Genomic DNA, 21,888 nt, shown 5'->3' on the forward strand with positions numbered 1-21,888 from the left:
ATACTCGTCGAATTTGGTGACCGTCGTCTAAAAAAAGTTGTGGTCCCGGAAACTATTTATGCCGTGCATAAACTGATACTACAAGATCATTATGAGACCCATGGTGAAATTGATAGAGCTATAGGCATTAGTGGAACCAGCGTACACTCAATATTGTACGAACATTTGATTGCAAAATTTTTTTCACGTTGGATTCCACACTACAAGGGGTGTTCCAAAGTAAACAGGACTTAAAAAAAACAGAATAAATGTTTTTTTCGGCAAAATAAATTTAGTGTAATCAAAATAGCCTCCTTCTGCTTCAATACAGCTTTTTTGCACTGACCAAAAGCATGTCGAACGAGTGTTTTAGCTCGTTAGCCGGTATGGCCGCCAGTAGTATGCCAGTGCAAGCCTTTTGAATGGCCTCTACATCTGCATAACGCGTACCTTTCATGAGCAAATGCATTTTTCCGAAAAGGAAGAAGTCGCACGGTGCCAAATCAGGTGAATAGGGGGAGTGGTTAATGGTTAAAATGTGATTTTTGATCAAATAATCGGTCACAAGCGTCGATCGATGAAAGCAATCTTTGGTCGTCAGTCAATTTGTGCGGAACAAACCGTGCACGCACCTTTCCTAAGCCCAAATGTTCGGTCAAAAAAAGATAAATCGATGTTTTAGATATGTTCAATTCCATTTCCATGAATTTCAATGATGATTTCGGCTAATTTTTGATGAATTCATGCACAGTTTCGATGGAATTTCCGGTGATCACGGATTTTGATTGGCCCACACGTTGATCGTCATTTATGTCCTCACGACCACTTTGAAAACGTTGAAACCACTCGTGCACTCTGCTAGGGTTAGGCAATCATCGCCATAAACTTCTTTCATCAATTGAAACGTTTCGGTAAGAGTTTTACCAATAAAAAAAAAACAAAAATATTATTGGATCTTTGTTCGAAGCTCATTTTCGGTTGATATAGAGAAAGAGAGGAAAGACATTTCGAATTAGCAGCGTTTGGCAGCTTGTTTTAAGGGGTTATATGAATTTACGGGTTTCAAATAAATCTAATTTTTTTATCTTATTAAATTCTACAACACTCCTGGAATGTTGTTCTAAATTTTCAAGTTGATTCGAGTAATAGTTTCTGAGATACAGACTTGAGAACTTGTGCGCTCGAAGCCAACTAGGCTAAGTGCGCCGTCTTTAAACGCGTTTTTCTCGAAACTGTTTTTTTGATGTCGGTCGGCAAGATTTCTCGAGAACTACTCAACCGATCTTTATGAAATTTTACACAGGTCTTTGAGATACAATTCTTAAAGACTTGAATGAAGGATATTTTCGATTACAACTATTTGAAAAAAATGTCGCGAAATTTTCATTTTTTTTTGTAAAAATGTCATATAAAGTTTTCAGTTTTTCTTTCCTTCGTCCATGTGCTAAGTTGAAGTTTTAACTAAAACACTTATCTTTTTCACTTTAGGTGAAAATACCTGCGAAAGAGATTTCAAAAAGCGGCTTACTGGGGAAACCCAAAGAGCACAAAATCTTTCTATTACGCAGCATAATTAAAATATTTTTGGTATAAGCACTTTAATCGGTGGAAAAATTCATATTTATCACAAATTTACATATATTTTAAGAGCCCAAATTTTTGAAAAGGGGATGAACCACACCAAAATTTCTTTGAGATAGTTTCCATTCAAGGTCGCTAAATTTTGGAATTTTAATTAATCAAAGGTAAAGTTACTCGATTATGTGGATATGTAAATTACACTCTGATGTAAACAAATATGCAGTTACATTACATTATAAGCTGGCGTTATGCTCACTGGTTTCTAACCGCTTCTAAGCGGTTCAAAGCAGCAAGTTGTTACATGGATTTACTAGGTAATCTCTCATATAAATACATTTACATATATACATATGTGTATACTATATGTAAATCACTTTAACTCTAATCAGCGTGACTAGTTTGACGACGTCACTAATCGATTTTGTTTATCTCGTATTTTGTCTTACCTGCTGCCGGCCAATTGTCGCGTTAGGGTTCTGAGCTCAGGTGCCGTGACGTTTCAATGAACGAGTTCACGCCGTTTGCTGGTCTCTTCGTATTTATGTAAATGCTCATTTTTACTTTCGATAATGAATAATTAGCAATTTTTTATTCTTCTTGCTACACCGGTTTCACTATATCACAAATCGAATAATCGTTAGGAGATCACGCACATTTTAGATGTAAAAGAAATTACCGAAAGAGGCGGCGTCTGGCGAGCTGCTGCGACAGCACGTGAAACCTCAAGCGACAAGAGAACGTGAATGGGAATATTTAATGTTATACAAGAATTTTTTTATGTAATACGGGAATTTTGAATTCGGTGCTTTTTGATTGATCGCACTTACACCGAATACTTTTTGCGCATTTAAAGTAAATGAGGTCTAACACGCATAATACACTTGTGTTTCTTATTATTTGAATTATGTACATAAGTATGTATGTAAATTTGTATATACGAGTAAAAGCCCCACAATTTTGAACTGCTGTGACTGAGTTTAAAAAGCGTGAATTTTAGAATTTTTTTTTGAAGAAATGATCTAATGAAGATTAATTGTATAATGGATCAGGAGTTGTAAAAAAGCGTACCCACATACATACATATGCAATTAAATGGAAAAAAATTACAAAACCGGTATTAGAAGAGACTTTGTTAACGTTTCTTTCAAAAATAGAGAAAATTTAAATACAGACACAAATACTTACATGAGGTGGTTAAGATAGACAGCGGTTCTCGATACCGTTTGATGTATCTTTGTAATGTTGTTATAAATTCTAGGCATTTCAAAATAATATATTCATATGTACATATTTATAAAGGATGACCCAAATCTATGTACTTATGTTCGAAGTCCTTCGACCTCAAGTACTGAATTTTGTGATCAAATGTAGTTCATTTAAATTATCTTGTTTGTAGAGACACCACCTTCGTGCAAATCACTCAAAGATACTGCAAAAAGGAAATATCAGTGCACTTGGTTGCTAAAAAAGACTATCGCTGCCATGATATAGCAGCGGGGAAAAAGCGAAAATGAGAAAAGAATATAAAAGCATCCATTTCGAGGTTCCCTACTTTTTTAAAGAAAGAACACAGAAACTGCAAATTTAATGGGGAATGTTTATTATTATTCGAAAGAGCATTCTTTGACATTTATGTTTTGAAGATTATATCATTCAAATGTTGGCTGCGGCTTCATCTCAGATGGGCCATTCGTTGAGTCCAATTTTCCATGACCCGATCGAGCATTTCGACCGGTAACTGGCGAATGATGTTTCGCTCCAAGGCCTGAATCGAAGGGAGTATTGCCGCATAGACTTTAGATTTTACATATCTCCACAGGAAAAGGTCTAACGGTTTGATATCACACGATCTTAGTGACCAATCGACCTGCCCAAAACGTAAATTCATCTTCGCACCGAAGTGTTCTTTCACTATATCCATTGATTGATGCGATTTGTGGGAAGTGGTGTCGTCTTGTTAAAGCCAAATGTCGCCGAAATCAGGAGCTTTTAATTTTAGGCATCCAATAGTCGGTTATCAGGGCACGATAACGGTCGCCATTGACGGTTACGTTCCATGATGAAATATCAACAAAAGTAACATGAGAGCTTAACAAGTATTGAAAAAAGTATCTCATTCCAATATAGGATACAAATACTTCAAAAAGGAAATATCAGTGCAATTGGTTGCTTAAAAAGCTTATCGCTGCCATGATATAGCAGAGGAAGAGGAGCGAAAATGAGAGAAGGAGATATTTGTGGAATAAAGAAATGAAGTTTAATGAATAGCTATAGACTTGATAAGTGGACTATGAATCACTTCACCCAAAACTTCAATAAAACTGAAAGGGAAGGATTTTTACTTCACATCTGACGGCTTCGGATTTCAACAGAAGGAAAAAGAGCTGTCTATGCGGAACCAAGTCGCTCAAGTATAAAAGCATAACATTAAGATAATAGACTAAATACAGATTCCGTTTGCTCCGAATTTATTATCTGAATGAACATCACACTTGACAATCATAACATTGACAATAAAGACAAATTCATTAATCTTAGAAACAACATATCCATCGGAAGTATCCTTTAAAGCCAATGTAAGAATCACTACTTCAATAATAAATGCCTCCTCTTTCAAAGAAAATACATGGACGCATGTTGATATAAGAGAAAAAAGATTTTATTATTAGGACTTGGCATTTTGAACTACCTATCCATTTGTAAAAGAAGCGAGAAAAATATTGTCCCAATAATAATTTTGAATACTATGTCCGCATTGTCTTTTGTAAGCCAAGAAACATATGTACGTATGTATGTATTTAAAAAGAGAAGGAGAGTTCACACGACAGTCGGATCTACATAACCGGAGTGGACCTTATTATATCTCAGGTCAATGACTATCAATTCGTATAGAAGCTTAGACGCTACTTATCTTCGAACATATTCCTGAAAAAATTCTTAAAATTTGTTTCAGTATGAAGTTTTATACGGTCAACTTCCGAGGCGTCGTCAAGATACCTTCGACCGATAATTGCGATTCATTTCCTATTCAAAGCTTTGCATTCTCATAGTAGATGACTTATAGTCTTCTCTTGGCATGTCTGACAGTGACCAGTTAGAACTTCAACCAAAGTTCTTATGTTATTCCTTTTGAATTTCAATAGGCGGTGCGGCCCATATGCCATTCACGCCACGTTTGTCTGCAAGTTAGGGATTGACTCCACTGAGACTGAGCAATAGTTATAACATGTTCGTCGTGTTTTCCGGAGTGTAATTGTTGTGTGCTGCTCGCTCTGGTTAGTATATCTACTTCACAGTTATCAAAAATATCACTACGTCCTGGAACCCATTGCAGGTTTATCCTGAGATATCTATGAAGAGATCAATGCAATGTTTTACTATCATTGACGAGACTTTTTGAAAGTGTTCCAGTTCCAGTTGTCTTTTGCGGTCCTTATCACGCACACAAGCTTTCAAGTGGCACAAAGCATTCAGTGAAGATCGTGAAGTCACCAAAAACTTGTCTTCTGAGAGTCTTCCAACCACCTCTATTATACGTAATGACTATAACATAGAAAAACTAAAAGAAATTGTCCTTAAAAATCGTTGTATTGGCATCAGCGGGATATCAGAGGACCTTAGCATTTCTTATGGATCGACTAAACACATTTCGGTTAAATGTTTCGGGTATGAAGCGTGTCAATGCTAGACTCGTACCAAAAGACCAGAACCATTTGCAAAAACAACGTCTACTAAAGGTTGCGAAAGAGACATAGCTGCGGATCGTATGTTCATCAAACGAATCATTGCTGAATTCGAGATGCGGGCTTATCAATAGAAAGTAGAAGCGAATGGCGCTACATTTTTGTTGGCAGTCCGATTCAAATTTGATCAGATATGTATGTATGTATATATTTCTGGATATGTATGTATGCATTAAATATCGAAAATTATTTTGCAGCGCAATTTCTCGCCGATCTCCAAGCACATTCCTTGTGCAAATTTCCCAATAAAGAAAGTGTAATATAAATTAATTGTCTACAGTTAATTACATATGGAGGTATGTACGGTAGTTACATATTCGATTAAGATAAGCCGTTACATATTGCCAACAGCTTAATTACTAAATTACAAAGACGAGTGTAAATAAGGGAAAAATGTATGTGAAAGAAAGCAAAGATTAAAGATTAAGACTGACATACAGAAATGGATCGCTATCTGCTGCAACTGAACCGATCGATTTCATGAATGAAATATAGTAAATTTAGCAATTCTCGGCACTTACTCATCCCAAAAAGGAGGCACGAATGCAGGCTTGTGTTTTGGCTCGCTGTCAAAAAGTGAAAATAACAAATGTCTCATCAATTAATTGGCAATAAATTAATGACAAATGTTAAAAAAATATGCAATAAACAAACAAGTGAAGACGGAGGCACTCGCACGCTGCCCACAATCGCCTTTTATGTCTCTCACATTGCCAGCCGCTTTCTTACTTTCATTATATTAATGAACTTATCGTTGACTGTTGTTGTTTATTAATTAAAATATATTTTGCTAGGCCTCTTTGAAGGATATTATAAAGCATAATTAGGAAATATATGTGCGTACATATGTATGTTTTCATAATCTTTACTATATCTTAATGGAGAATATTTTTTAGTTTATTATGAATCAACAATTGTAGATAAAAATGCCTATGTTTATATATACATATGTACCTCCATAGAATATATACATATATAGCATATAAGCTTTAACCGTCATTCCTTTTCTACATTAATCGGCATACAAAAGTCGTTATGGCCGGTTATGACCGGGTAAAACCTCATTGTCTCGGTATTCTTACTCGTGTTCCAGCCTCTTTGCTACGTTGCGTGTGGTCAATGCTTTGTCAATTTTAATTATTGCCTCGGCTGCAATGTTACAAGACAAGTTAGAGTTAATCACTTCGAAATTTAGGTAAACATGAATATGCAAAGTCCTCTCGAAATCTAACGGTTTTTTCAATAGGAACGTACAAAAGTAAACCGATGGGAAGAGCAAACGACGCCATATTTTTTCCCGCTCTTTTGACATTTCTCTTCAGTAAGGTTTGCCATTTCATCATGGAAAGATATATGATCCAACAACAAGTTGAAAGTATTAAAATTTACTACCGAAATTCGAAGTCAGTGGCCTCCACTTTAAGAGCGCTACGTTCAATTTATGGTCGTCATAGTCGTCCTGTTAGATCAACAATTAAGCGTCAAGAGGAAAAATTTTAATTCACAGGCGTAGCACAATCCGTACCAGTGAGACAAACCACTTGTTTGTAGTGTCGAGAAGACAGCTAGCGCATCAATTGAGGAAAACTCAAATCAGTCTCTCATACGTGATTCTCAAGCGTTGGGCATCTCTGTAACGTCGTTGTGGTGAGTTTTGCGGAAAGATCTTCGCCTATATCCTTACAAGATTAAATTGACGCAAGAACTGAAGCCGCTTGACTACCAGAATCGGCGTATGTTCATGAATTGGGGTGAGCAAGAACTTGAAAATGACTGAATGGCTTCGTCAATAAGCAAAATTTGCGTTATTGGTCAGGCAGCAATTACGGTTTGGTGTGGTTTATAGGCCGGCAATGTCATTGGACCGTACTTTTTTCATGATGATCAAGATCGGCACGTTTCTGTTAATGGGAATCGCTACTGCTCAATGATAACCGAATATTTTTGGGCCGAATTGGATGATATGGACTTCGGCAATATGTGGTTCCAAAAGGACGGCGCCACAAGCCACACAGCGATTTATTGAAAACCAAGTTTGGTGAACGTGTTATCTCACGAAATGGCCTAGTCAATTGGCCGCCTCGGTCGTGCAATTTGACGCCGTTAGACTATTTGAGGGGTCTACGTTCAATGGTCTGTGCCAACAAGCCAGCGACAATTGATGAACTTCATTCGAATATCGAACGTGAAATTGTAGCAGTATTGGCCGATTTTTGCTTGAGAACCGTTGAAATTTGGGTTCTGGATCTCTGCAAGCATGCCCGTGGTGGCCATGCAAAGGAAATCGAGTTTCATACAAAATGATTCGAATGTACTTTCACAGGAATAAAAAAATGCATTGATATTCGAAACCGTTTTTTGTACCGCTCTTATTGAAAACTCCGTTATATTTGCCACGGAAAAGGAAAAACGGAAGCCTCCTTGCAGAATTCTAGATGCTTCTCAAATAATTTGTTTTTCTAGTAAGTGCTTATAACATCCCCTAATGGCTATGAGAAATGTTGTAGAACTTGACCGGACACAGATCCCGTGCCGTTCGGCTTAAATATTCTCGAAAGCTCGATTGCATTCAGAACATGTGCGAGGTATATCGGTCTACAACTCGAGCTGTTGTTGTTGTTGTTGAAACGATTACCTAATCCCTTTAGGTGACAAGGTTCAAGTCGGTTGTCATCGAACTCATTCAACGGAAGAACCAGGAAACGAGCTGTCTCGGCGGGGTCAGACCATAGAGAAAGGTTTTAGATGAATGGCATTCATTGGTCACGTAAAGAGCAGAAACTGCTTTGAGAGGAGTGCATTGTGTTGCTTAACCGGATCAATGCGCATGTTCGACGGGAGACATCAGGAGGCAACCTATGATCGTATTCTCTGACACGTCTGAAGCTTGTTCAACTGAGTTTTACTAAGTCCAGGCGATCAAATGGATGCTGCGTAATCAGTAGTAGTAGGTTGCCAACAACGCTTATTTGTATTCCCAGAAACTAGAAGAGACTCAGGAAAGAATGAAGCTCTATAAATAGTGTCGCTTTAAATGTAGTGGCTTACGAAATCTGGCTTGTAAGGCTGTTGTATGTTGTATACGAATTTAGACAATGTTCGCTTCGTGAACCTGGTAGTTTGTTTCTATTCCAGAGAATGTCTACCGGAATGGTTACTACGAAAGCACACAATCAGAAACTACTTGAAGGAAAGGCTGCTGCGCACCTTGAGAGGTAGCTATAATACGTATACAACCTTTGAAAATCATCCCATCCAATCCTTTTGTAGTGCGCAGAACCGAAATTGGTCTCAGGTAATTCGAAATCGGCGAACCGACCGCATTGTACTTAGCAAACAATGTTTCTTTGCTATTCTTTGTCTAAAAAAGACACCGAGACTATCTACGAGACCGTAGCTTGTTTCCTCGAGGATCGATTATACGCAACCGGAACGGGCCCGGATTGTTAACCAGCTAAAGACTGTCAATTAGGCAGCATTCTTCCAAATGATTTAAGGGATGTTTTCCACCGCTACAACAACAACGAGTTCTCAGCATATAATAATATTACAACAAATTGGCTTGAAAATTTTTTTCAAACATTAATAGATTTGCAATAGTTTCGGTATATGATCTTATACTATGTTCAGACCGACACTTAATCACACGATTTCGGCTGTTGAGTGGTTTATCCCACTAATCTTATAAATTTATCAAGATTTCGCCATACAAAAATGACAGTTCAAAATCACTTTATTGGAGTGATTTGAAACTGGTCTACGCTAAATCTCTCTGTGTGACTCTGATTTTGCGCCATCTACTTGGCAGCATTGGAAATCTATTACATTATCACAGCTGATTTAGACACTTCAAAAAGGAAAAAATGTAAACAAACAAATTTTTATTAGAGCAATGAATCTAATTTCGGCTGAAAATCGACTTCCCAAATGAAAAAAAAATGCGTCGATTATTTTCATTATATGGAAAATATTTAAAAGAATACGGCTTTTATTACAAAATACTATATGACAATGTTTTCTTTTGATAAATATTGAGCGATGTAAATTCTTGAATAGCAAAAACAGCTGTTTTTTGATCTTTCTAACGGCAGGGAGAACACTGTTGGGTTATGAAATGCTTAAATATAATATAATCTTTTAAATTTTCGGTCTGAACATGGTATAAGTTAAATAAAAAATCCGAAATTAAGCTACACTAATTGTAATAGTTGATAATATTGTCAAAATTAAATTACAACCCCAAATGCGACCCTATGATAAAAATGCAACTTTGTGATCTATTACAAATGCGTGAGCTATTACTTTTTCAAAACATATGTTTACCAACAAAATACATTTCATACATTTGTTTTTTCAGGACAAAATTTTATTGAATAAATGAAAAACTGATAGAAAGGTATTTAAACTGTGTCAAAAATAGTGTTTCGTTAATTCAAAGGTTATTACCATACTTAAAAGGAACTTAAAACTAAGTGTGACATATGTAAATCCTCTGTTACAGAGAAATACTCGCAAAACAAATTAATAAAAATGAGTTCCGCTACGTTAGCTGCTGCTATTCAGAGTACCGCCGGTGCTGTGCCTGTTCGCAATGAAAAAGGTAAGTTCAATAGGATTTACGTTTATCACTCATCAACTATACAATATTCCTAATTTCTCAGGTGAAATATCTATGCAAAAAGTAAAAGTTCAGCGCTATGTGTCCGGAAAGCGGCCAGATTACGCTTTAGCAGGCAGTAGCTCTGATGAATCCGATTTGGAAGATTTCATAGATCATCGCAAACGAGCTGCGCAAGCACAACTTGAACGGCGCTCTCAGCGTGAACATGCTGAGGTTCATTCGGGTGATGAAGGAGAAGTCGATGATCCACGTTTACGACGTTTGAGAACGCGTCCAGAAGATCAAGAAGAACTTGAACGAGAGCGACGTGAAAGGCATAGACACATACACGAACCGGAGATAGTGGAATCAGAATCTGAAGAGAGTGAGCCAGAAAAACCCGAAGGCCCAGTGACAAATAAAATCACACTCGCCTCTGAGTCGGACACAGACTCAGATGTGAGTGAGGATGAGTTAGAACAACGTCGTCTAAGATTGCGGCATCGCATGTTACAACAGCAGAAGGAAGAAGAGGTAAGTAAATTAGTAGCTGTTTATGTTTAGCCCGCAATATAAAATTTAATTTATATTTGTAGATTTTGCAAAAAGAAGATGAAAATAAATCTGAATCTTCAGAAACCGAAAGTTCTGAATATGAAGAAGAAACCGAGAGTGAGGAAGATAACGAACCTCGATTGAAACCACTTTTTGTGCGCAAGCGCGAACGCGCGACTATACAAGAGAAGGAGCGTGAGGCACAAAAGCAAAAGCAGCTAGAGGCCGAAGCCAAACGTTCAGCAAAGGAACGTAGACGCGCTACATTACGTTTGGTAGAGGAAAGCGTCAAGAAGGACTTGGAAAAAGCTAAGGTATATTAAACATTTGTTGTTGCATAATAACGCGTTCTCAATATTACCGAATCTTTCTTTAACAGCCCGACACCGCGGAAGCCAGCATCGATGATGTGTGCACGGATGATGAAAACGATGAAGTTGAGTACGAAGCGTGGAAATTGCGCGAGTTGAAACGTGTAAAACGTGATCGTGAAGAACGTGAAAAGTATGTGATAATATCTTGTTTGTTTTGATATTTTTATTAACGAATTCTTTTTTTCATTCGCAGTGCTGAACGTGAGAAACTCGAAATTGATCGTATGCGTAGCTTGACTGAAGAAGAACGTCGCCAGGAACTGCGTAACAACCCCAAGGTTATCACGAACAAAGCTGCCAAAGGAAAGTATAAATTTTTGCAAAAGTACTATCATCGTGGTGCTTTCTACTTGGACGAAGAAAATGATGTGTTGAAGCGTGACTTTGCTCAAGCCACACTGGAAGATCACTTCGACAAGACTATCCTGCCTAAGGTGATGCAAGTGAAGAACTTCGGTCGCTGCGGTCGTACCAAATATACACATTTAGTGGATCAAGATACAACGAAATTCGATTCGCCGTGGTATGCTGAGACCTCAAATAACATTAAATTCCACAATGAGAAAGCTGGTGGTATGAAGCAAGTATTTGATCGACCCACTTTGTCCAAGCGCAAGAAGATGGAATAGTAATTTTACAAAGAAATGGCAATTATATACACGCAACACATACATATGCATGTATAGATTCATACGTATGTATAAATAGTTTTAGAGATAAGCATTTAATAAAGCTTTAGATTTAATTGAACAATAGAAATAAACTTTTCTTTTAAAAAATTATGTGATGATAACACGTTTCACAACAACAACCTTTTTTTTTTTGAAGCTTAGAATTACATTTTTATTACACATCAAATTTTGCTAGAGTACATTTACTTGTTTATTTATCATTACCAAAATCAATGGCCATTGGTATTGGACCTGCCGGTAAGGAGCTTGTTGCCAAACATTTCTCAGCCCACTTCATCTTCTCATCTCGTTCCTTCATTTTATCCAACGGCGTCCATGACAAATCAAATTCTAACCTGTAGCTGCCAAGATATTTCTGATCTACACTACCGCTCCATTCCTGCGGACAAAATTTAGAAATTAGCAAATTAATAGCTTATACACATGTATGTATATGTACATCTGTAGAGAATGTAAACTTACTTCCGGCGAAAGCATACTGAAATAACTCTGACCGGATTGGCGTTGATAAAGATGATAAACGTGGCCGGGTTTCTTTGTGAAGTTACAGGCGGCATTGTGCAATAATTGACTCTCGTCGGACTCCTTTAGTATTTGCATGGCTTGCGCTTGCAGCATTTTAATCTAGAGCATATATGTAAATATAGACTAAATGTTTCACTATAAGCAAATGTGTCGATCTCACCTGATCTAGTATCACACAAAGTTTCTGACATGTTCCGGCTTTCAACTGCTTATCCGCATTTTGTATTTGTGTTGCCAGTGAAATGATATCTTCCTCATTATGCATGGACACGCGCAATGGATCTACTATATTCACGCCATTAGGATGAGGATTCCGTTCAACCAACTGCGCTGTGAAATTATAACATTTTTAGCGAATTATTAACTATATATGGTGCAACAAGTAATTACCCTTTTTCACGGCAGATTCATATGTCAGACGCTCCATTTCTACTGCGCTCCTTTTCATAACAAACCTGAAAAGCTTCGAATTTTAATTTTTTATTTGTTGTGTAGAATTGTTGCTGTAAAGCATGCAAGCACTGTATGGTCAGATGTTTCTTGTTGTATCGAATTGAATTACATCGATAATTTTTGGAGGAATGAATATCAATAGAATTGTATAATGAAATTGCTGCTTCAATAAAACATAAAAAATTGTTAATAATTTGTAATGCGTTCCCACTTCCCAGGAGGAGTTTATAAAGCTGGTAGCTAAGGATGGTTATATTATCAAATAAAAGATTTATTTACCGATAACTTTGTGGTACCGTGCCATCCCCTTACAAACATAACATATGTTTTGACAATTTGACAGCAATGTACAGTGGCGCAACATAAATAAAATTGATGTATATTGATAATATTGATTAAAATAAACATCAATTAATAAAAGTATTAAGAGTCACAAATATGTATCCAAAACCATTTGTGTAAAGAAACAGAACTTATAGCTGCTATCAACATTTAATCCAATATTTTATAGCACAGATTCTTATTATAAAATGCAATTCGAAACCGAGTTTCAATTGTCATGCGGTGGCGTTTAAACAATCAAACAACTTTTTTTCACAAAACCACATTTTATTATTTATTAACAATTGATTAGGTCATGTATGACATACTTATTTGCTTGTATGAATACAGCGTCTACACCGGGAGAAGGATAAATCTAACACCTATGACAATTAAATATTAGTTTGTTCAAATGTTATATATAAACTTTAATGCAATAAGTATATTGCAATGGAAATGTTTTATGTTGTCTAACATAATTTTCAAATTTGCACAAATTTTTTACTGCTGGAAATTTAAAGCACAAATGGAAAGATGGCACGACGACCTCTGGGATAGTCTTTGAACTCCTTTTTGTAGTTGCGGTGCTTGCCCAAGGCCCATACAGTCATTTGGTAAGCTCCAGCAATAGCAAAAAGCATAGCTGGTAGACATTGAGTCATCAGAGAGAATGCTACCCAAGAACCAATCTCATATGTGTAGTTCGGACAGGAAACCAAACTGAAAGTTGAACACTATTAGTAAAGTTAAACTTAATTTAAGTTGAGTAAACTTACTTGAATAATTTTGTGAAGAGATTGCCATCAGGTACTGGAATTCGGCGCACCTTTGTGCCAGGCGGACGCAAGTTGCGTAGAGCAATGTGTACTGAGAAATTGCCGATTTCGCATATCTAAAGGAGTATATATAACTTTTAGTAATTTATCTTCATATTTTATTAGTATAATGAATATACCGCGAAAGCTGCTAGAGAACCCCAGACTTGAAGAGCACAGGGACTGGTAAACAATGGGTGATTAACGTGGTAGGAAACGTATGCGGTGAATCCCCAGTAGTAGCTGCAATTTTTGAACAGATTACGAATGGGCATAGTAGCGTGCGAGAAACGATGTACAAAAATAGTCTCCAAAATTCGCTTAACATAATGTACAATGTAGCAGCCAGCAGCGATACTGTAAAAGGAAATAAAATTATATAATTTTGCAATTTCTTAAAGTTTGCGAATGTATAAAAGCGATTTATAATGAATGCAAAAATTGATGAGGGCTTGTGAAACACATAGCGATTGCGATTCGACCGCGGCGAAGATATAACACAGAAAAACATAAAAATTTAAAAGGTTAAACTGGGTCGCCGCTTTTGTTGTTGTCTGCATTGTTGCTATGTTTGCTTTTTACGTTTATGTGTTGTGCTGCGCTAATGACAGCCACTAGAGCGCACCAGGGGAAAGTTCAAGATTGACAAACTTACTGTGCTGTTAAAGAAATAGGTGTATCTGCTGCTTCACCGTAGATAAAACTAGGACGTCCATAGAAGATAAGATATACGAAAAGCGGACCAGCGTACTCAGCTAAAAATACAGTCTTCCATCCAATTTGTGGGCCGAGATCTTTAATGTAAATCTTGCTGGATTTTCCCACGTTAGCCGCCTCTAAAGTGTCAGTTTCTTTCAGAGCTTTGCCACGCGGCTCCAATCGTAAGGACTGCCGCTCCGGTGCCGGTGTGCTACGGAATTTTTTATGAATAATATAACGTAGATCTCCAACTGTAGTATTGGCCGGAACTTGACATCTTCCAAAAGTTTTTGTGCCAGTTGTTGACAATATTTCAATCTAGGTTTTTTGTAAAATAATTATAATTGCACTATCAGTATTATCAATGCAGAAACTAGTTGTTTTAATTTATGTATTTTGTACACATCAACTTACATCCATTATGCAAATTAATATGCCGATCTTATGGTGTACGGAATGCAAATGTTGGTCAAGTTATATTCACTGTCAACAGCAATTTGTGAATTGTGTGAATTCCACCAGACAGTTTTCTTAAATGCGCTATGCACAAATCAGTTGCTATGAAAATTTCGAAGTTTATTCGAAGCAAAAAGAGAAATCAAAGTTCAGTCGATTATTTAAAGATATTGTTGGCATAATGAATAATGCCTTTCGAGTTATCGATAAATTAACTGTTAATTGATCTTTACGCATTTTTTATATGTACGGATTTGTTTAAAGCTTACCTATTATTGTAAATAGCAGATTTAAAAAAAAAAATTTGCTTCCTGGCTGGAAAGTCAAGTGGCACAACAGATTTGGTTGCAAACCGATCGTAAAAATGGAAAACTTTCGCAATTATGCACTCTTATGTTCAAAAATCCATATACGAGTCATCTCTCTTGCGCACATACTATTGGAACGTACTTACATGTATGTCGTGTATGGCCACAATTAGTTACAAAGATTTATTCTTGACCATCACCACAAACTAAGTTTTTCCAATCAGCGAGAAGTACTTCTTTTAGATACATTTATGTTGATTCGGAGAAGCAGGAGTACGATGGATGATTTATTGATATTAGTTAACTGCAAACTGTTGCTCAAGTGCACCTATTAAATTAACATTGGCTTTTGTCATACTTCTTCAGTTATTGGGTCTGTAAATATAACATGTTCACTTGTTTTTAAATCCCTTTCACCTTACTTGATCAAGAAACAACATTGGCTTAGCTTGCTATCCATTTCCCTCATCTCCTATTCGTAAATATTGTAGCGATTTCCTTTAACATGTGATTCTTCTGGAAACGAATCGAAGTTAGAGGAGAATAAACATCTGATAGAACGTTCCTAAGCTGAAAATTAAACAAATTACTTATAAAACATTAAATCAATTTTATTTTAACATTGGAATGAAAATAAATATTGTACAATATGACTGACAGTGCAGAAGAGGTAAGAAATATAAAGTAAGCGGTAACAGATGTTGCAACTTCAACTGTTCTTTCGAAGATTGAATTGTGCCAGAATATCGGGCCACATGAATTGGTGGAAGTGAAATCAAAAGCAGTGGTTAAGTTTTCCGCAGTGCAGGTGCCAGTAAGCTTCAATCGTCTACAATGTAACACCAATTTGAATTTGCCACCTTCTAATTGGTTGACCACGTCGGACAACAGTGGGCTACACCAGGCGCTGTACCAATCGCCCGGCTTCGCTAGGTGAGTCATTTCAAAGTTTGGCAGTGTTTTTATAATCGCGTATTTCGGAATGAAAGGAGTTTGAAGGGAGGTGGAAAGTTTTACCTCCCTCTAAATCGGCTGCTGTAAAAACAACATACCTTTAATATGGTGCAGTCCAAACTTTTTCCATTTTTTTATATTTCTCTTTTTATTCGACATACTAAAAAATATGTAAAGATTTCGTTAGTTTATTTAAAAGAGTTTTAAACTAAAGTGGTAAAAACAATTTGAATTTAGTTATTTTCGTTAAATTCGGTTATTCTAATTCCTTACCAAAATCGAATCCAATGACAACCTTTCATTTTGTTTGTCTTATTCAGCTTTAGCATTGCACACATGTTTCCCGACTGTGTGGGCGAGGTGGATGTTGTGACTGATGCGGAAAACATAAAACGGCTTCTGAAGATGCCCTATACATCGAAAAGCGCCATCAGCATGATTGTGCATAAGGTGGGCAATACATTGTTGCTAGATGAGTTCGACATACAGAAGTACTTGCTGCGTAAAGCCGACGACGATTGGAAATGGCTACGTACTTTTATATTAGAACATATTATGGCATATGGCGAAAAAGATCACAGCTTCTGTCTAAAAGACAAATCACGTGAAGCGTTACAAACGAAAAACTTGCTATCGAAATTCCTCTACTACAGCTTAAAGCAATCGGGTGCTGAGGAGCCTGAACAAGAAGCACAACGCACACGACCAGTTTTACCCATTACCGGTCCAGTATTACCTGAACCCAAGGTAGAGGAGAACGTGCCAGATCCCAAATCGAGTCATGTCTTCAATCGGAATGTGCTCTGGACATTTGAAGATATACGAATGCTGATCGGTACTGACATGCCTATTTTCGGTGGGCCTAATCGCCCATGTATTAGTTTAAGGTTACGTGATATGGCTAAGCCAATCAATGTACTAACCGGTATTGATTATTGGCTAGACAATTTGATGTGCAACGTGCCGGAAGTAGTCATGTGCTATCACTTGGATGGTATAGTACAGAAATATGAAATTATCAAAACCGAAGATCTACCCTACCTCGAAAACTCCCAGTTTTCACCACAAGTAGTACGCAATGTTGCACAAAATATACTGTCATTCTTAAAAGCGAACGCAACAAAATCTGGACATACTTACTGGTTGTTTAAAGGACGCAACGATGATGTTGTAAAACTGTATGATCTGACAACGCTCTGCCAAAAAGACACGGAAGCGAATAGGTGTGATGAAAAGCAGGAAAATCCCTTCACTGTGCCTGTGGCAATGCTTCTGTACACAGTGGCGCGCAATATGAAGAATACGGCTGCACAGATAACACCGAAGATGGCGGGTAACATCAAAGCTTTGCTAGATAACTGCATTAAGCTGCTATCCAAGGAGAAATATCCACAAATCGTAACATCTTCTCACTATATACTGTCCGATTTACACGTGCCGGCCGGCATTGACCCCAAAGCGCCGAAATTCGATAACACCGATATAGATTCCGATACGCAATCTGTGTACGAAGAGGATGAAGATGGTGATTCGGTTACCGATGATGATTTCAATTTGAATGACACGCACAATGAACTCAGTGAAAATGTCGAACACAGCGACAATGTGGCAATGAAACAAATTTGCGATACACTCAAAGAATTAAATCTGGAAGCACAAATTAAAAATGGAAAACGTGTGCCGCGTGCGCCATCCCCATTGCAGGCTGGTATAGAGGAACGTTGCCGCATTGCATTGGAGCATATTAGCGCCGGCATAGCGTGTTTGAAGTTTTTCAACACCAGTGAGGAGAAATTTATCAAAGAAAGTGAAGTGCGCGCCAAGGATGAAGAAAAGCAACGCATACTGCATGAGGAACAGCATCCGAATATGGCGAAACCCTTCAAACCGATACCGCTACCCTACGAGAGCCTCAGCAAACAGCTGTTAAATGGTGAAGCAGAAGCAAACAAAAATTTGGTTGACGAAACTGCAGACGATAACCTTTCCGTACATAGTGAGAAGGCGAAGAAAGGTAAAAAATCAAAAGCAAAGCGTAACAAGGGTAAAGAGTTGAAAGAGAGTCAAAATGCAAAGGCTGACGCCAATCAAGCGCCAGCACAACCACAAGCCGAAGATAAACGCATTGCAACAAAGTTCAATACACAACATTTCGGCTCTTGGAATGTGCACTTGAAGTTGCTGTTGCTGGAGAAGGCTTGTCTCACCTATGCCACCTATGCAGAATATCATTATGGTGAGCTGAAGTATGGTAGATGTCTAAAGGCTATTTATATGGCCTACCGCTGTCAGCAGGTGGTGTTGAAATACATGTCCGACATAGTTTCGCAAAAGAGTTGCTTGCTAGGACGCGCCGGCGATTGTTTCTACCAAATGGCTAAGAGTTGGCAGGACATTGACAGTTATCTCGCGCAATTCAACGAAGAATCGGAAATTGCACAGAATATCGATATTGAGTTAGTTAAAGACCTGAATAGTGGTAAGTAGTTAGCAAAATGGTAAATATAAACTCGTCACTCTATACTTTCATTTGCTTTCTAGACGGCATCACTGAACTAATCACGCCATTGGCAAACCTTGAACACTTAATGCTTTCCAGCTGCAAATGTTATGAAAATGCTATTGATTGCGTCACAGATGAAGAGGCCAAGAGTGAGTTGTTGCGACGTTTGGGCAACGTGCGCAATGAGCTGGGTCTAAAATACATGTATTGGGCGCAAGGTTTACACTCAAATCTTTAATTTTTATCAAATAATTAATTTACTCCTACATTTTTCAGAGGAATATGCAAAAGATATGGAGAAAAACTCAAATAAATCGCCAGACGATAGTGATTCAACCGAAATCAATATGTCAGATAAAAGCCAAACCGACGAAGCTGAGCAAGACGAAACTTCGGAGAAGTCTGAGCAAGGAGAAACGCCGGAGAAGTCTGAGGAACCAGTATATATGAAATTGGCTATGAAATCGTATGACTGTCTGATACGCGGCATTGCAGCGTTTAACGAGGTGCAGGACAATGTTAATCAAGCATTTTTATATTGCAACATGGGTCGCTTTATGCGTTTTCGTGCGCACTTGCTTCTGCCAGAAGAGAAGTATGAATACTTGTATTTTAATTTCCATTTATTTTACTAATAACGCCTTTTTTGCAGCATTGACTTCGTGCGAAAACAGAAGATGTTTTATAGTGAGGCCTTCTCGAACTACGAAAAAGCCAAAGAAGTGCTGGGTTCACGAAAGTGCAGTGTGGAGCTGTGGGACTTAGTGCATTGGGAGCTTTCGACTGCCACGTTTACCTTGGCCAAACAGTTACAAGACTTTAGCACTGCTGATGAGGTAAAATATATTTGTTATACTCTGCATAGGGTAAATTTGATACAGATTGTTCTCTAAAGTTACGCTGCAATCTTCAAATATAGTATACAGTTCTGATCGAAACTACATAGCATATGGTTTGCATAGAAACGATCGAACATAATAAAGTTCTTATATGAAAATTTGTGTATGGTATCACAGTTTCGTTGCAACCGAATTTAATATTTTCCTTGTTTTTATAAAAAGAGTGTAAGAGAAATATTTTTTTGTGCTTTACAGGCTACACGCGCTGAATTGGAGAAGCAAGTATTGGACATGTTGCAGAAATCGCTCAAACTTTGTGATTTAGAGCATACCGGCTCCAGACAGATACTCTACACCTATCGCTCTGGTCTAATACATAAGCGGTGAGTTAGCTTATACTGTTTAGTAAACTTAAAAAAAAAGTTACTCTTTATAACCTAACTTTTTCTTTACAGTATCGCATCATTTTATTATAGTCAATTACGCAATAGCTGCACTGACCTCGCGTCAATACCAAAAACCACTTTGCAACTGTGCAAGCATCACTATGAACGTGCCGCTGCTATATTAGACAGCTTGCGCGAAGCTTATTTGGCTGTGCAACTTGAACGTATTTCATTGCAGGAATTCTTAGCAGAAAGTAATTATTACATTCAAGTTATATACATTTTTATGCACGTATATTTATATATTTTTTATTTGATTTTGCATATTTCAGTTTCGCCGCATATTGCTCAAAAAGTCAAACACTTGCAGACCGCCTTGGGCTTGTGTCTCAAGTCGAAAGTGGTTTTCGAATATGCCTTAACCTCCTTAACCACAAATAATACCACAGAGAGCAAGACAACGAATGATGAGTTCTGTAAACATATGTTATTATTTGAAAGTCGTTTGCAAAACACACTGAAAACATTGATAAAAATGCTGCTCAACGGCAAGGACCCCAAAAGATTAGTAGAACTTTATAAGAAAATGTATATGGCAACGTTGACGTGCAAACGCACAGCTGAGCAGCAGCAGAGTGCGTCCATTGAACAGTTGGCGCAGCACTATGCCACTTTAATGGAGCGCTTAAATGAGCTGCAGCAGTCACACATGCCGAATGCAGCTGAGAAGCTTTAAGCTGCTGCTTCTGCCTGTTATTATGCTACAACTAAAGTCTAATTGAATCATTTTCCTTATGACTGGCTATGAAATCGCGCAGCGCTACGCAAGTTGTAATTAATTTTAAGTGATTTTGAATTGCTAACACGTAAGCTTCCGGTCATCGTTACTGAATTAAATTCGACCTTTGTGCAGAGACCCTGGTGGTAACAATAAATTAGAATTGTAAGACCACGTGTGAAATGAGTTATACATGAATTGTAGAACTAATTTAATTTTATTGTTTTTACGAATTTTTAATTAATTAACGAACCTAATTTTGTACCGTTTGACTGTAACTAGTGCGTAAATCACAGTAATACAATTATTTTTTGTTTTTATTACTTATGCAATGTAGTTAAGTTTTTTAGTTTCGAAAGTTAATAAAATGCATTTAATTTCCTCTTGGTATGCAAATATTGAATTTTGTACTTATTTTATTAAATAATAAAGTCATTACTTTAGATTTCTAAAAGTCGTAAATTGGTTTTGCATTCATGTTTACTTTTGTAATGAAAGATAAGCGTTATAATTATTACAGAAATACACAGACAAAAATAAATTTTGTGCTTTTATGAATTCTGCAGTCGTATGTGTGTACTTATATATTATGTTAGATTAATAATTTTGATCGAAGATGAAATGAAATCCAAATTGTTTACAGGAAGAACTTTAAAAATTAACGAGTAAAACCTTAGATTTCAACGAATGACATTTCCACTAAATTAACATCGTTTACATCTTTAACAGCAGCTGCGCCGTGGCAGAGAAAGATAACGAAATGACAACAGAGAAATGCAAATGTTAGCACATTCATTCACATGGGCAGAGAACAGAGAACGTGTATTATAGACAGAGAACGTTTATAATAGACAGGGAACGTTATAAACGTTCTCTGTTATAGAGAATGTTCATGCAAATAACATAAAGACATTAAGTTCTAAAGCAATGATGAGTTGGCACCAGCAGACGAAAATGCTGCAAAAAATTATCCGGATGAACTAGCAAAAATAATTCAAGAGGGTAGATATACTCCAGATCACATATGTAGTATGTAATGCCGACGAAACGGCATTGTTTTGTAAGCAAATGCCAAAAAGAACATTCATAGCAAAATCTCAAGAGTTGGTGCCTTTAAAGCAGCCAAAGATGGGGTAACCCTCTTGCTTTACAGTAACGCATCTGCCGATAAAATGTTATGGAAGCAAGAAAAGGAGTTTAAGATTTTGAATTGCATTACAAATGTTTCTTTTGCCATCCAACGGTTATACATATGTACATACATATATCCGGAAGGTCTAAAACGTGAGTTCTTTTTAACGTCCATACTGTTCTCCAATAGATTTAT

At 37.2% G+C, this 21,888-nt stretch overlaps 4 protein-coding genes across 6 annotated transcripts; 2 read left to right on the forward strand and 2 right to left on the reverse strand.

Annotated features, from left to right (window-relative positions):
• The first annotated feature begins 9,614 nt into the window (after window positions 1-9,614).
• Window positions 9,615-11,585, forward strand: LOC120778056 (microfibrillar-associated protein 1). Of its 3 annotated transcripts, none has more exons than XM_040109737.1 (6): window positions 9,615-9,699; window positions 9,805-9,903; window positions 9,965-10,437; window positions 10,500-10,772; window positions 10,838-10,962; window positions 11,026-11,585. In XM_040109737.1, the coding sequence occupies exons 2-6, from the start codon at window positions 9,834-9,836 to the stop codon at window positions 11,459-11,461; spliced, it is 1,377 nt and encodes a 458-aa protein (XP_039965671.1). In that variant the 5' UTR covers window positions 9,615-9,699; window positions 9,805-9,833; the 3' UTR covers window positions 11,462-11,585. The 3 variants fall into 3 exon arrangements, with proteins under 3 accessions (XP_039965671.1, XP_039965670.1, XP_039965672.1); XM_040109738.1 differs by lacking the exon at window positions 9,615-9,699 and adding an exon at window positions 9,725-9,741; XM_040109736.1 differs by lacking the exon at window positions 9,615-9,699 and having other exon boundaries at window positions 9,708-9,903.
• Window positions 11,586-11,671: 86 nt separating this feature from the next.
• On the reverse strand, window positions 11,672-12,712 carry LOC120778057 (uncharacterized protein C1orf50 homolog). The gene is made up of 4 exons (XM_040109739.1): window positions 12,440-12,712; window positions 12,210-12,379; window positions 11,987-12,148; window positions 11,672-11,903 (listed from the first exon to the last, which is right to left on the reverse strand). The coding sequence occupies exons 1-4, from the start codon at window positions 12,495-12,497 to the stop codon at window positions 11,715-11,717; spliced, it is 579 nt and encodes a 192-aa protein (XP_039965673.1). The 5' UTR covers window positions 12,498-12,712; the 3' UTR covers window positions 11,672-11,714.
• Window positions 12,713-13,090: 378 nt separating this feature from the next.
• On the reverse strand, window positions 13,091-14,914 carry LOC120778563 (very-long-chain enoyl-CoA reductase). Its single transcript, XM_040110426.1, has 5 exons — window positions 14,752-14,914; window positions 14,294-14,655; window positions 13,779-13,995; window positions 13,600-13,715; window positions 13,091-13,543 (listed from the first exon to the last, which is right to left on the reverse strand). The coding sequence occupies exons 1-5, from the start codon at window positions 14,755-14,757 to the stop codon at window positions 13,339-13,341; spliced, it is 906 nt and encodes a 301-aa protein (XP_039966360.1). The 5' UTR covers window positions 14,758-14,914; the 3' UTR covers window positions 13,091-13,338.
• A 691-nt stretch (window positions 14,915-15,605) lies between these two features.
• LOC120777474 (erythroid differentiation-related factor 1) lies at window positions 15,606-20,751 on the forward strand. The gene is made up of 9 exons (XM_040108807.1): window positions 15,606-15,771; window positions 15,829-16,034; window positions 16,376-18,534; window positions 18,597-18,776; window positions 18,835-19,153; window positions 19,211-19,394; window positions 19,653-19,780; window positions 19,853-20,037; window positions 20,116-20,751. The coding sequence occupies exons 1-9, from the start codon at window positions 15,751-15,753 to the stop codon at window positions 20,517-20,519; spliced, it is 3,786 nt and encodes a 1,261-aa protein (XP_039964741.1). The 5' UTR covers window positions 15,606-15,750; the 3' UTR covers window positions 20,520-20,751.
• Window positions 20,752-21,888: the final 1,137 nt, after the last annotated feature.

This window comes from Bactrocera tryoni, chromosome 5 (assembly GCF_016617805.1).
Source record: "Bactrocera tryoni isolate S06 chromosome 5, CSIRO_BtryS06_freeze2, whole genome shotgun sequence".
Taxonomy (NCBI): domain Eukaryota; kingdom Metazoa; phylum Arthropoda; class Insecta; order Diptera; family Tephritidae; genus Bactrocera; species Bactrocera tryoni.

Excerpts from the sequence above, each read along its gene's own strand:
- LOC120778056 (XM_040109737.1), top strand. The coding sequence starts at position 9,834 with ATGAGTTCCGCTACGTTAGCTGCTGCTATTCAGAGTACCGCCGGTGCT. Across the intron at positions 9,904-9,964 it reads GCCTGTTCGCAATGAAAAAG|GTGAAATATCTATGCAAAAA; the intron begins GTAAGTTCAATA and ends CTAATTTCTCAG. Across the intron at positions 10,963-11,025 it reads GATCGTGAAGAACGTGAAAA|TGCTGAACGTGAGAAACTCG; the intron begins GTATGTGATAAT and ends TTTCATTCGCAG.
- LOC120778057 (XM_040109739.1), bottom strand. The coding sequence starts at position 12,497 with ATGAAAAGGAGCGCAGTAGAAATGGAGCGTCTGACATATGAATCTGCC. Across the intron at positions 12,380-12,439 it reads TGAATCTGCCGTGAAAAAGG|CGCAGTTGGTTGAACGGAAT; the intron begins GTAATTACTTGT and ends ATAATTTCACAG. Across the intron at positions 11,904-11,986 it reads TCAGTATGCTTTCGCCGGAA|GAATGGAGCGGTAGTGTAGA; the intron begins GTAAGTTTACAT and ends TTTTGTCCGCAG.
- LOC120778563 (XM_040110426.1), bottom strand. Across the intron at positions 13,716-13,778 it reads GTTCTCTAGCAGCTTTCGCG|ATATGCGAAATCGGCAATTT; the intron begins GTATATTCATTA and ends ATACTCCTTTAG. Across the intron at positions 13,544-13,599 it reads CTCTTCACAAAATTATTCAA|TTTGGTTTCCTGTCCGAACT; the intron begins GTAAGTTTACTC and ends TTCAACTTTCAG.
- LOC120777474 (XM_040108807.1), top strand. The coding sequence starts at position 15,751 with ATGACTGACAGTGCAGAAGAG. Across the intron at positions 19,154-19,210 it reads TTGCTTCTGCCAGAAGAGAA|CATTGACTTCGTGCGAAAAC; the intron begins GTATGAATACTT and ends CCTTTTTTGCAG. Across the intron at positions 19,781-19,852 it reads TCTGGTCTAATACATAAGCG|TATCGCATCATTTTATTATA; the intron begins GTGAGTTAGCTT and ends TTTTCTTTACAG.